The following is a 13,991-nucleotide window of genomic DNA, read 5'->3' on the forward strand; positions in this document are numbered from 1 at the left end:
GATGTGTGGGAAGTTTGAGTTTGTTCTGGCATTCCTCGTATCAGTGGGTGTCTCCAATGTTGCGTTTGCATGGTCCGTTTTGTGTGGTCTGCTGGATGGTCATGATTATTTTTGAAATGGTCTGCGAGGTAACTGCATAGTTTCTTCAGTGGTATTGGAGCGTTGTTGCAGCCAGTTGGTTTATTTCATTTATGTTTTTAAATATTTCTTTTCGGGTGTTTGGTGCGTTGAGGATTCTGTTGTCTTAGTATTTCCTTTTTGCATGAATGGGTATGTTGTTAAATTGACATTTTTCCGCAGTCTTCATTGATCCTCCGTTCTAGTTTTTGTTTTTTCCTTTTTAATCGCACCTAGTAGTGGGGTAACAAATGTAAATACGTATCATGTTACCACTAACTGATGGCTGCCGTTTACACTATATTTAGTTAAATCGTTTAAACAGAGAGACAAACGATATGCTTTAGGGCCAGAGCTCTCCTCAGATTGTTGCAAAGATTTTGCTGTGGCAGCAGAAATGTCAGAGGAGCCCAACAGTGGCTCATCAGTGCATATCCTGTTGGCAGCACACTGGGGTGTACTTGCTGGTTATTGTGTGTGCTACCTGGCAAATCTTGTCCGACGCCATGAATGCCCATCCGCTGCATGGTTGGGAGAGGACGCCAGCTTCATCTGTTCCACAAAAGTATATGTCAGATGTAGTGAGCGACTGGCAGAGAAATGCTACATTTGTGATTTTGCATACTTGTCTCTGCAGTATACGGGAGTGTATGTGCGTGACCTCGCAAGAGTATTGTCTTTTGGGAAAATCAGCAAATTCCCATATGGAAAATAAGCATGTGCACTATAAAACATGCTTTATTTGGTTCACGGAGATGGTGTATTTGTTAGTCAGCCAATTACATTGCCTCACTTAAAACACATTAATGCTGGCTTCACCCTCACAGGTTAACAATGGTCTGCACAATTCCACTCAATGTTTTCTTGCTGCCTTGGATTGGTGACTTCCACCCAATCAGATTTAGGCAGCAGCTAAGCATAAAGCTAGGTATACATGTTCAGGTATATTTAATGTAGTTCACCGCTGCATTGCAATTGGGTTAGACTTCAAAGCTCCACTATTCACCATTTTAACATTGCAAATAATTATTTTAGGTGTTAAACGCACTTCACCACCAGGACACATGCAATCAACTGTGTGGAAATATGATGTCATAAAATTGATAGATTCTCACAAACTCTGGTTGTTTAAGTCCTGTGCATTAGTGAAATAACAGTCGCCTCGTTATTGCTCACTAATTTTACTTCGCATATTTCTTTTCAAAACAACAACTCCCAGTGACGGGATGTAACAGTTGAGGAATATCGTGTCCCCACAAAATATACCACAGCGTAATAGCGTGATACAGTACTTTCTAAACACATAATATGATTGCATTTAAACTTCAAAGCACAACCCTCAAACAACAGTCTACAGCCAGGGTAACCTTTTGAAATTGAAAATAAACTTCTCTGAAAGTTGACATTCACACTACTTGAATTTGATACCCCAATTTACTGAGTTGGAAGTTGCTTTTCCTGAAATGGCACTTTTACTTGTTGGTTTTCAAACACAGTCTGCTACTATATTGTTGCATTTGTAAAACACAATTTTACCCCTGTGTGGTATAATGACATACTATAGTGTACTATGAAACATCCATCTCAAGTGTGAGCCACTATTTAACATAGCTCCAGAAATCACCAAGGCGGTATTCCAGTAATTATTTTTAACTCCCTTAAAGAGAACATATGGTAACATAGTCCACCATAATATATCCCATTTACTGTATATAAAGCCACTTGATAAAAAAATAACATTAAAAAAAGTGCACATTGAGCATGCCCAGTAGGAGCTTTGCTGATAGCCCAGTCAGCCAATAAATACAGTTACTAGAAGTTCGTTTTATCAAAATATCATTCAGTCTGGTAACAATTTACAGTTATTGCTCCAAAAAGTTTTCGCATCAAAAGAGCACTTCTTGACCTTTTGCGTAATACCGCCTTGATACTGAGGAGTGGTTGAACTGCAGCTTAATCAAACGGATCCTGGCATAAAACACACAATAGAAAAAGAATTTTGAAATTGTTTGCGTGGAATAAATGTCTGAGACTCTTCAGGAATTTACACTGTCCACTGATGAAGTCATTTTCATAGACAAAATAAAAAGGCATTTTCCATTGTGCAATGTTAAACAATGCCCAGAATAAATACTGCAAAGTTCTGAGTCATTTTAAATTGATGGTTTGAAAGAACACACATTCCATAAACTGGCTCAAAGAAGTCACAAGAAGAAAATGCTCCACACAATCACCATCCTCTTTGACAGTGTTTTGAAAAAGTAAGGAAATTGCTTGCCAGGTCTCATTTGGATATTTCCATTTTGCCACTCGTTCAATAACTAGGCATGTGAAAAATCTAAAAAAAAAACAAAACTTAACAAAAACGGAATAAACACTGAGAAGGTATAATAAATACAAGAATTGCACAAGTCAGTCAGATGTAAACACTTCAATTTCTCAAACTATGCCCTCCGATCGGCCACAGCTTCTGAAGAACAGCCTCAGTGACTGCGTTGAGGCAGCTTATTAAGTCAGGACTCTTTTTCCGAAGGATTGTGCTACAATATCTTGGGTGTCAGGACTTTATCTTCCATAGCTGTAAAACAAAGACAAGAGACTTAAAATCGTGTCTTCCATTTGTTACTGAAATTTTTGTTTCACTAAATGACATGAAACATTATATGCATACTTTATCGACTTCCAGAAAACGTAATAAATTGGCGCTAATGTAGACAATAGGCTTCCACCCAACATGCTGGATGTTTGCAAGAGCATGTACGAGATTCAGCATGTTCTACTTGTAGTTACTATCTATCAGGCTATAGCAAGACACTGAGCCAGTCGCCAAAACTCAGTTCCAGTCCCAGTACATCAAGGTCAGTAAAACACAACGAGGACTAAGGTCATGGACACCATGGCTTCTGCAGTGCCTTATGATGGGCTATGAATGATCAATGGTGGAAGGGCTGCTGTGAGCCAGTTTGGGAGATCCCAGAGAGTAATAGTTCAAGAGTCCTCAGTTTTTAAATGAGCATAGATCCTAGTTACCAAACATGCCAGGGAGTGGAACTCTAGTGACAAACCAACCAGGGTCCCACAAAGATCAATAGTTCCATGCTCTCCAGTGGCCATTTGTGCCAGGGCTTCCGGGTAGAGCCAGTGACCAATAGTGCAATGATGCCCAGTGGTAGAGTTTCCGACAGTTTGCCACCAAAGAGACAGTACAACCAGAGATTTCTCATGCTATTTGTCAGACTTTCTTGAAACTATTAGTAAAACTATGGTAAGTGACAAACAAGCAGGTATACAGCTGTGCCCATAGCGCCAGAGGTTTGATTAGCCATTATATGCAATTATTTGCAGTGGTCAAAGCTTCCTGTGGACAAACTGGCTACTATGACACAGGAAGCATGAGTTATGAGACCTGCATAGTAAAGGAACAAACCAGAGACACCAAACACCAACAAGCTTGCAAAGTCACTGGTTCGACAAAAATAGACCTGGTCTTTACAATCTAAAATGGGAGGGAGGAATGTGCAGTACCAATGGTAAAAATCACACAATTGGTTACCGGAACGTAACAATCTGAGAAGTCCCCGCCACTCAGAACAATGAGCAGTGTTTCAGGATGGGTTCTGTTATAAATGACTACGTCACAGGAAAGCAGTGTAGCAATGACAATTTTTTCCACTTAAGGACCCAAAATGAGAGACAATGACTTTGCCTTAACATGGGTCGATCTACAAAACAGCACACCGACCGACCTTCAGGATGTCTTCCCCTGCATCAATGAGAATGACCAGGACCCCAGGCCACAGTGTTTTGGTAGTATGTGGACACAGCTAAGGCCAGATTACAGGTCAGTCACTTAAACGTATAAAGTGTAGCCATCAAAAGGGGCACAAGGTTAGAGTTTCCTCACAAGGGGCAGAGACAGAGTTCACCTGCAGTTATTCGGCTCGCTCTCTTCCAGACTCGTATCCATTTGGCAACCCACTTCCTGAGGAGAGAAAGGAAGGTGTGGCTTTGGTTCAATGCCACAACAGTGGCTAGCCCAGAGAACAAAAGGTACACACAAGAAGCTCCCCGATATGAAGCTTCCTCGCCTGAACATGAAGACTGACCGGAACAAAGCCAAATTATCATACCACAGGATCAGTGATGCCATAAGCTCATTGGTTTCTCTGTACAAACATGACATGGCCTACACCCCCTCTGACATTCAACACCACACACACACACAAATCTCCATACCAGGGTCTCTGCAATGATCCAATATTACCAGGGTTTTCTCTAACCAGCAGTGCCATGATAATTAGGGGCCAACAGTTAAAACAAATAAATGAAAAACAGCAACAAAGGTCACGATCTCTAGTGGCCAAAAGTGATGGGTGATTTATTGTGAAAAAAAAGATTGGGGGCCATTGTTCAATTCCTTTGGGTTAATCATTGGTCACTAGTGTGGGTGACCTCAGATCAATAACAGTAGGATCTTCAGAGGCCAAAAGTGCAGGGTCTTCCGGGGCCAAGAATCTTGGGGGCTCAATAGTGAAAGGTCATCATGGGGCAATAGTGTCCAGTTCCTGAGGTGCCAATTATGTTTGATTTTCAAGGGGCCAATGGTACTACAGTGCTCAGGGTCAAATAGTGCCAGTGTCATCAAGGTCAATAGTTTCAGGGTCTGCAGTGGCTAGTAATGGTGCAGTTCTAGATGCCAAACCAGGGTGGGGTCCGAGGCAAATAACAGCAGCTGGTTCCTCAATAGTCAACGATGCTAGCGTCTTAAGAGAGAGCGAGTGATTGCACTTATCGAGCGCACACTATCCTAGATGGGAACTCTAGGCCCGGATCACCTTGCTCATATGCGGCTTAAAGGTCTAAAAATAAGTGTGCATTTAGAATAGTTGAAGGGAAGGGACTCTGAAAACGCAGCAGGAAAACATAACATGTTTTTGCTGTGTGTAAATCAAATTACTTTCTGCTCTTTGAGGAACGCTTGACCCTTCAGGGTGGAGGAATTGATTTAATCTGTTTCTGAACATTTCTTGTGGAGGGTGTAAAGACTAATTTGGTTGCAGAGAAAGGAGGGGACTGTGTTAGGCTAGACATCTGAATGGGAGGCATTGTATCTTAAAAATGATGCCATCTCTCATGGGTGGCGAGTGGACAGATCACCTGGCCTCAGACATGGTCATGTTTCTTTCGATCCACCTGTTAGGAGACAATAACTTTTTGAGCCCTTTGTAACTTGCCCAAGAGATGCTTGGGTAGGACAGCATTAACAGCATTTCTTATTTATTGGCCGATTCAACCCCCATTGCCTTTTGCCTAGAGGACAAGAGCAGAGCCATGTATAAAAAAAAATGTATCTGAAGAAAAAATGCGATATCCTCATCAATCTGGGCAAGCCATGGATATTTTGTCATCAAATTAAGCTCCCAGGATTTTGATCTGAGAAACTTTGACAAAAAATGTTGACCAAATAAGATGGAAGGCACATATACTTTTTAAAGCATTCCCGGTGGCAAACAGAATGCATTCAATTGTACCTTCATTAAGTGGGAGGAAGCTTTCGCCCATACAATCTTTTATGCTTATGTGAGAGGTTTGCAGTTCTGCAAAATCTCAATTGTGTATGTCTTCAAAGGCCAATGGTTCCATGGTTCCATGATTTCAGGGCAGACAGTATTCAGTGGCCCAAATTGCCACTGTTCCAAATGCCAGCCAACAGTGTGAAAGGGTCTCACATGGAGTGGTCCAGGGTTCCAAACAGGGTACTGCTTTGCATACTTTGTGTAGCAGGCCTTTTTCAGAAAGTGGTGACCTGGCAGCTGTAGTTTTTCAAGAGTGCACTGCTGTATCTGGAAAAGGTCTGTTCACTGTCCGTCCGCAGCTTATTTGTGGCTTGGAAACATTACAATGATTAGCTACATTCCAAGCAAGAAGAAAAATAACAAAAAAGAAAAAAATGTATTGTGATTTACTGTTGGTATTAAAATGAAATGTGTTTTGATATGTATTTCATCTAGTCATTTGAGCATTGATTGTGTGTTTGCATTAGAGCAGAATGATGGAATGGATGTGACAGAGGTATCTATGTTTTCCCTCCTTTGCTGTTTTTTTGTCTTGTTTTTTCTTGTTGGGTCACAGTTAGGAGTTTACTTTTATATAAATTGGTTGTTTTTGATTGACAATTCTGAGTTTCATAATTCAATATAAATAAATAATTGATATTTTATAAATAATTTCCTCTGGAATTTAATTTCAGCATATTGCCAAAACATTTTTAATCCTCCACGCCAGAGAGTATAAATCTATTGCTTTTTCAGAAAAACAGACTGTCCGTAATCTAGCCTACAATCTGCCTGCTAATGCCGGGCCTGTCCCATACTGAAGTCACCATACCCAACCAAAAGATGGGCAGTGTGACAAAGAGGTCTGCCTCACTCCAGGGTTAAAAGGTTGGGGGTGGAGGGGCTAAGGTGGACAATACCTTCTATGTGAGTCTAACCCCAGGGGACAGTGCTGGTAGGATCCCCCTGGAGTGCCCGGCCATGCCCCAGTCTGTTGACAGGTACTTGGGTGAGGAGCATGCACTGGCCCCTTTAATAAGAACCGCAAGTATGCATAGTACTTCATGGGTTGCCGTCTCCACAACATGTGCCTAAAACCCTGATTCACAAAGACTGTCAGAAATCGTAACAGTGTGTACGGGTTTCGGGGCACAGTGTGGAGAAAATGATTGCACTGGCCTGGGGGCCTGTAAAGGTAAGTGGTGGGGGTAGGTGGGCAGTGTCATGGCATGCTACCCAACAGGAGGCTGGGTACAGGGATTGCCAGAAAAGGACAGCAGTGTTTGGTAAAGTTTTCATGATTATGAAATCTTCCTGACCTGCGTCAACTCCAGAACATTTTGCTTGGACTTGGTAACTATTTTACCTTGTCGCTAGGTGAAGGCGAATCTTTTTCCACTCTCGGCTAGTCTTTTACTCTTTTTATGGGTGACCTATTTATGTCTCTCCCAAGTGTATGGTTGATTTTATAGTTTCCTACAACTTTTGGGTTTAGGCTGGGTGCTCCCCTGTTCATTTCTCTTTCCTATACTTGGGTGAACTACTGTTCCCAAGTAGTTAATAGGAATTTTCATCCCCTTTACATTTTGTACAAGTGAGCCAGCACACCCCACCTTATGTGGAGTGCAGGGGGGAACAATGTATCCCCGTTCTTACTTACCTGGTAACATTTTGTTACAATTGTGAGTTTACATGCATGGCTGGTGGCAGTTTTACCTTTATGACTTGTAGTCATTTTTTACTCACAGGCTGTTAAATTCAGTCTCTGTAAATCACAGGCGGGCCACCATTTTTCTAAAATGCTGGCATCCTCCCATTTTCACCATTTCTTGTGGTTCTTGCTGTTTCTGGGGTCTTCCCCTGCCATTGTAGGCAGGAACGACCTCAGTGGAAGTTTTCTCTTCAGCGGGAATCCTTTGGATTCCACACCCAGGATCCAGAGTGTCTGAAAAGGCAGGAAGAGAGGGAGCAGTCCAAAACTTTGCAGCTCTTTGTATCTATCTGCACCTCTTGATGTAAAAAGCAGGGAGAGATTGCAGACGTTATGTTGCGGTTCCTGATAAAAACTCTGAACTTGGAAGCTGCTTACAAGTCGACCACTGGAGCTGAAACCGAAGAGTAAGGTGAAGAAAAGACCGCTGTAGCGATTACCAGGACCGGAGAGCCTGCAGTGCAACCCGAGCCTGTTACCCTTCCTTCCAATCGACCTGGGGTCCCAAACACGATGACTCCTACCCGGAGGCTAGTGAGATCCACTAGCCTCAAGACCACCAGCATTTTTTTCCATCCCACGGCAAGCTGCGATCTTGCTGGTTTGCAATACTGAGACATCGAGCCATTACGCGGTGCACGGTCTTACAAATTCCGAAACTTGCTAAAACTTTGGGGGCATCCTGCTGGACCTCCACAGACTTGATTTGAGTCCTTGAAGTCCCCTCATCAGAGTGCTGGATCAGATTAGCAATGAGAATATGATCAGCAATATTTTTTCTTCTCCTGGCTCCTGAAAAGGGCGCCAAATCCACAAAGCTGCATCAAGCCATGAAGAAACTCTTGCCAGAAGTCATTCCCATTGATCCCTGCTTCAAATTCCCTTCCAGTATCCGGTCTTCAGTCACAACAAGGAATTCATCGACCAGTTTTTTGGCTGCAGATCCTAAAGACATCCTGCTGCAAACTCTTCTTCTGTGCTGAGGTACTGTGTTGGCTTGGGTATTACTTATCAAAAGCCTTTTGTGATTCCTGTGAAGCTTTGGGGGCGATTCATGTGATTGGAAGTTCTCTCATCCAGTTCGCCCAGGACCATTGCTGGAATCCCTCTAGTGTGTCTTCTCTAAAGTCCCTGGACCCTAACTAACTCTTAAGTTAACTACTTCCTTGTTTTGAAAAGACTTCCTCAGGAACTCAGACTTTTCCTGCAACTGAACCCCATCTCACCCCGACTACATCTGGTGCATATACCATTAGGATCTCATCTGCCTCTGGGAGAACTCATGCAATATACTAGGGAAGGACTGCGTAAGAAAAGGATTATGCCTTGAAATGCATAACAAGTGTTTAAAAGTTACTTTTGAAAGAGTTGGTTGGTAACGGCCCCTCTTATATATGAGCAGTTACAAAAGTTTTCACTATCCTTTGAACGAGTTTTGCCATTCTGAAAAGTACATGGGATACATTACTCACCGTAACCATATTTCTGGTGCATGTATATGCTTAGATTCACATGCTTTGCATGGGCCAACATCTAGTGGAAGTTGCAGAGTATTGCACAACTTGTAAATTGGGTCCCCCCCCATCCCTAAAAGTAGTGCTGTTGGCTTCATCCAACTATTTCTTTCAGAAAATAAGTGAAGATGTCTTGCCAACTGGGTCTTGCTTCCCCTGACCTGCTGTATAGCCTGTCGAGATAAAGTCTGCCTTGGGTCTTACCTACCTTGAATAGCTGTGTGCCGGTTCATAGTCATTTTTTCAAAATGAAAAAGGTTGAGTCATTTTTCCGAAAAAAAATGTCGAAAAAAAGAAGTCGAATTTTTTTATGACTTTTTATTTGAAATGGGGTTTTACCCCCCCAACCCACCCCCCCCTTTTTTATTTTACCCCTTTTTTTTTATTCCCGGACCCCAAATTAAATATATAATTTAAAAAAAGGAATTCGACTTTTTTTTCCGACATTTCTTTTTTTGACATTGTCTTTCGACATTTTTTTTCCGAAAAAATGACTGCACACCCTGTGTGCCATTCCTAATAGGTATACTGTGGGCTTTACTTAACTTGGTCTAACTTGTGCCATCCTAAAAAAGTCTAAATAGTTATTGCTTACCTTAGTTTGTGTTCTACTGATCTGAAAAGCAACTGTAATCGTTTATTACATTAGGTCTTGCTCACCTGGTATAACGGAGTGTTATGCTGAATGTAGTTCTAGGTTTATACTGTTCCATAAGTTTGTGTTCCACTGTTCAGAAAAGTATCCTGGTAACAGGGTTGGTTTACTAAGTGATTTCTTAAATGAGCGTCACTGCATTACTGACAGTGTCTACTACCCTTGACTTACTGAAAAATATGGTACCACTATTGAACGTAGGGGTCTCTCTCTTGATAGGGACTGAAATACCCACTACCATGCAATCCCCTATCCGGCAAGGGAGGGTTATGCCTATCTTAGCTCAAGTTGAGCCCTTGGGTCCTCTCACTGATCCTTCCCAGTGGTCTGCGTCTATGGCTAACATTGCAAAATAATTACTCACACGTAAAGACCCATTTGACATTGGCTCATTGGCGGAGGCCTTGAATAATTGGGCATTGAGTTTTCGATCTACTAAGGTGAATACTACCTCCCAGACGCATGGATATATCTGGACAAGCGCTTTGCCACAGATTCCTAAAGTGAATGTTGCGTGCCAAGCACATATACAAAGGCAAATAATAGACCATGGGACTCAAACTGATTGCTGTAGTAATGTCTCGCTGGCACCTATTGGGGCAGTTCTGGATTGTAAGGAAAAGGAAAATAATCTCCTGCACAACATAGCTGATTCACATGAAAACTCACCTTTGGTAGTGCCGCATGAGTTGAACTCCGTACACAAAGGGCAATCAGCCTACAACTCTGAATAGTAATTGAAGAGGGCACTCTCCTGGACCTTACAACAAAAAAAGTCACAAATGCCAAAAATAAAGGATGTGAACACATAACTTTGTAATGGATCAAAGAAATGTCATTATAACCAATATCTGAAAAAGTGAAAGAGAGTCCAAAGATGCCCTGCGCAATAAGGTTCTAGCCTGGTTGCGTCAGAGAACAGGTCCAGGGGTGGTTAGACGTATGGACTTAGTCTTCATTCGCAGGATAGATCAGAGAGACTGGTGCTCGCAACCTAACAGTGACTGCATTATAGTGGGCTGTAGGGTTAGAACTCTACCTTCCTTTCTTAGATGCTGTAAATATTTGCCCAAAGGGGCATCGAACTACAATTTGATTCTTTAAATGTTATAGTCCTTCATTAGAAATTTTTCATTTGTGCTCTCCCCCAATATAACTACTGTGTTATTGATGACTGGAAAGACGGCTGTTACTGTCACTTTGATTCTGTTTGCTCTCCATGTGGCATTTTCTTTTCTTCCCATAACATGAACAGTTTATGTATTTATTTTTATTTGTTTTTGTCCGCGCCATCATACCTATGGGTTTATTGTGCGCATTACAAATGTAATAAAGTAAAGGAATCTAAACGTTACTTGTGGTTTTACTCCCCCTGAATAGTTGTGTTCTATTATAAATGTGTATGATTAGGTGTGACTGGCCTAGAAATACTGTTAGTGATTCTGAACAAGATCTATGCTTTGGTCTGTGTACCTTAAGCATTGTGTTGTGTTTTTATAATGTGTTTATGACTCTATGGCAAAGTACTTACCCACCAAGATTTACCTTGGCCTATTTGTATCTATAATAAACCTTTATCTTTTAATAATACCTCTGGGTGTTAGTGTTTCCTTTGAACCATTTGTGTCCTACAGGTTCTTTGTACCTTCCTACAACACTCTCGCCCTGCTAAGATAAGCCTGGCTGCTCTGTCTACGCTAGCAAATAGTATAAGGCTGTACCACCTGAGTAAGAGTTGAGTTTTGTACTGTCTTAGTTGTATGGATTTACTAAGCCCTTAGTTGGACTAGAGTAAAAAAAAAAAACTGTCCTAACAAGCAGGAAGGGAGAGGCAAGCACAAAAGTGATCCTGCAGAGTAACCTTAACTGCTGCCTTCCGCAAAGTCGGTTTTATGGCTGCAAGATTTAGACACAGAACCTACCTCACATATATATGTGACCTCTGACAACACAGCATTAAGTCCACCAGAGAAGAAAGGTCCTCCCTTTTCTACCTACATAGATACAACAGTCCTTGAAGTGCTAGATATGGGGAAACCTGTGGTACATTGTGTAAACACAGCATCCTGTGATCAAACCACGTGGTGTAGGGGAGGACTGGTCCACAACGACCCCCCTCGCCTGCACTTTCTCCCCAGGTGAGGACTATGGCTCTCTTGGACGTCTCCTCATGCCACCCGGGCCCAGGTGGTGGAGGGCTCACCCACTGGAGACATTGCCCGCACGTATTAATTGCCCACACGTATTAAGATTTAGCTAGGTCTAGACACCATTTTTGTCTGATAAAGATGGTGTGAGCTCAGCGCGCTGTAGCGCGGCCCCCACCCTTGGAGGGTTTCAGTCATCCTTGTTGCCGCAGCACCCTGGTAGATCCGCTGCGAGCCCGTTCCCACGAACCAGAAGGACATGAGCCAGTGTAATGCACTAACATTGTAACAGTCACCTTCCGCAGTGTATCGTATCATCGCTCCCAGCATGACCCGGCCAGCAGGCCTAGGCAAAATAAAATGAACAGTAAAATGGTCGTCACAGGCCTGACAATCCTCGTATATTAATGTTTAAACTACTTGCAAAGGATGCTTTCCTCTCATAAAATCCCTTATATTATAAAAGCCTGTAAGATATATAATTAAAAGAGATCATGCCCCCATGATATAAGCAATGATGAGCATATACCATTGCAGTTGGATGCTAATAATAAAGGAACGCACCAAGAATCTATTTGTTACGTGTATTACTGAGAAACTTACACCCCATGGGCTCGCGCCATAACTGAACTAATGCCGCTAGAATACACGAGAAAACGAATGTAACCAGACTGTGGAACTCATGTGAAGGATGCGCAAGAAATGCACTAGTTATGTGTGTATGTCTAAGCTTCTTATGTGCCACCACCGTCACGTACAGTGGCGAGTCATTTCCTATGTATTCCACCAACCCGACTACTACCTCACTTACTGCAAATATATATATGCATATAATTAAATACTGTAGTTGTTAAAACATAGTGTACGAATACGGTGTTCAGACTGGGTATAATCGAGACACATCCAGCAAAGTTGAAATGCATGTTTTAAAAGGATTTGAATAAGTATTATAGAATGTTCAAATGTTTGATGTTTTTACCTATCTCAGCAACACACGAGGGAGATACCTTTGTGAAATACTTGCAAGGCCATTCCCCCTCCCTCCCTATGAAGGCTGCCAAAGGCATGAGAGCAGAGACCGCGCCGCGCTGCTTTACCTCCCCCAACCAGACTGGAGCCGCTTCAAAGATTTGTAACCCCCTCTGTAGCACCCAAGGCCACCACCCGCCACCTGCATTATTTACAGCACAGCAGTAAACCTCTGCCTGAACATACGCGCCCCCTCGTAAACCTCACAACCCACCGGACCACCTCAGACTTATGGCCCTGTGCAATAAAGACACCCAACACTTTGACAACACACAGCGGAACATCCATAACAACTTCTAACAAGGCAGAAAGACATGTACCGCCCGTGCCAGGCCCTGAAGCTTAGCCCCTCGACCTATGGCCCCGGTCAACAGGACACTGGTAACCATGCCCTGATGTATTACCTCCAGTCCCCTCACAAGGTGCATTCCTCCTGTGTTGCATTAACCTGTTGTATAACCTATTGTAAGATTTACTGAAGAAGATAATGCTAAAAATGCTCGAATGACTGCGGTGTGCATGGCATAGGGCTAATAAGTCAGGAAGAGACATTCATCTCTGCCACTGGCCACGATGGCCCCACAACACCGCCTGGATGAACTCCGCCACCCGGCCAGGCCCAGCCCAACCCACGAGGCTGCCCAATGACGTCTTCCAGCCAAAGCCAACCACATCACAGCAGCACCTATAGTTAGTCGTCGCCACCCAATCCCCATGAATTTGTGCCCCCTATAGTGTGTAGGTTCTTATGACGTTTTTTGTAAATAAATACGCCTGTCTTTGCTATTGTCAGACAGAGCGCTCTCGGAGTTTGCAGAGTTCTTTGCATGCCCTATTCGGATTGATAAACTCCCATTTACGCTCACCCGCACTCTGTCTTGGCCTTATTCCCATTTTGGGAGAGTCTTTCATTGTCTCTCATTGCGGGGAGGATCGTGCTGTGTGGGGACGCTTGCCTTCAGTGGGCAGGCGAACACGCACCACGAATACTATTATTTTTGTGATTTATGTGTGCCACCATTTGATACCTTGTGTGAATGTTCACGGATGAGAGATTTAAGATGCTGGTAATCCTTTATCGGTTCGTCCGCCTGAACAGAAACAAGTGGGGTAACAATGGCATAGGAGCCACGAATAAGTAGCATGAGCCAATCCCATCCCTAGTCTGAAAACGAGAAAGACCCAAAAGTGATCAAGCTGGGGTCATACCTGGGGAGGGGCACTACCTTAACATAATCTAAGGAGGTTTTGCGGTGGACGAAC

The 13,991-nt window shown here is 42.9% G+C and overlaps 1 protein-coding gene across 2 annotated transcripts in view; it reads right to left on the reverse strand.

Annotated features, from left to right (window-relative positions):
* Positions 1-1,282: 1,282 nt before the first annotated feature.
* The window catches only part of PHTF2 (putative homeodomain transcription factor 2), a 1,000,056-nt gene continuing 987,347 nt past the window's right edge, over positions 1,283-13,991 (reverse strand). For both annotated transcript variants that reach the window (XM_069628039.1, XM_069628040.1), the window contains one exon: positions 1,283-2,695. In XM_069628039.1, the coding sequence (XP_069484140.1) occupies positions 2,675-2,695 (21 nt within the window). In that variant the 3' untranslated portion in view covers positions 1,283-2,674. The remainder of the gene's footprint in view (positions 2,696-13,991) is intronic.

Source organism: Ambystoma mexicanum, chromosome 12 (genome assembly GCF_040938575.1).
Source record: "Ambystoma mexicanum isolate Mex_15411 chromosome 12, UKY_AmexF1_1, whole genome shotgun sequence".
In the NCBI taxonomy this organism is placed as follows: Eukaryota; Metazoa; Chordata; class Amphibia; order Caudata; family Ambystomatidae; genus Ambystoma; species Ambystoma mexicanum.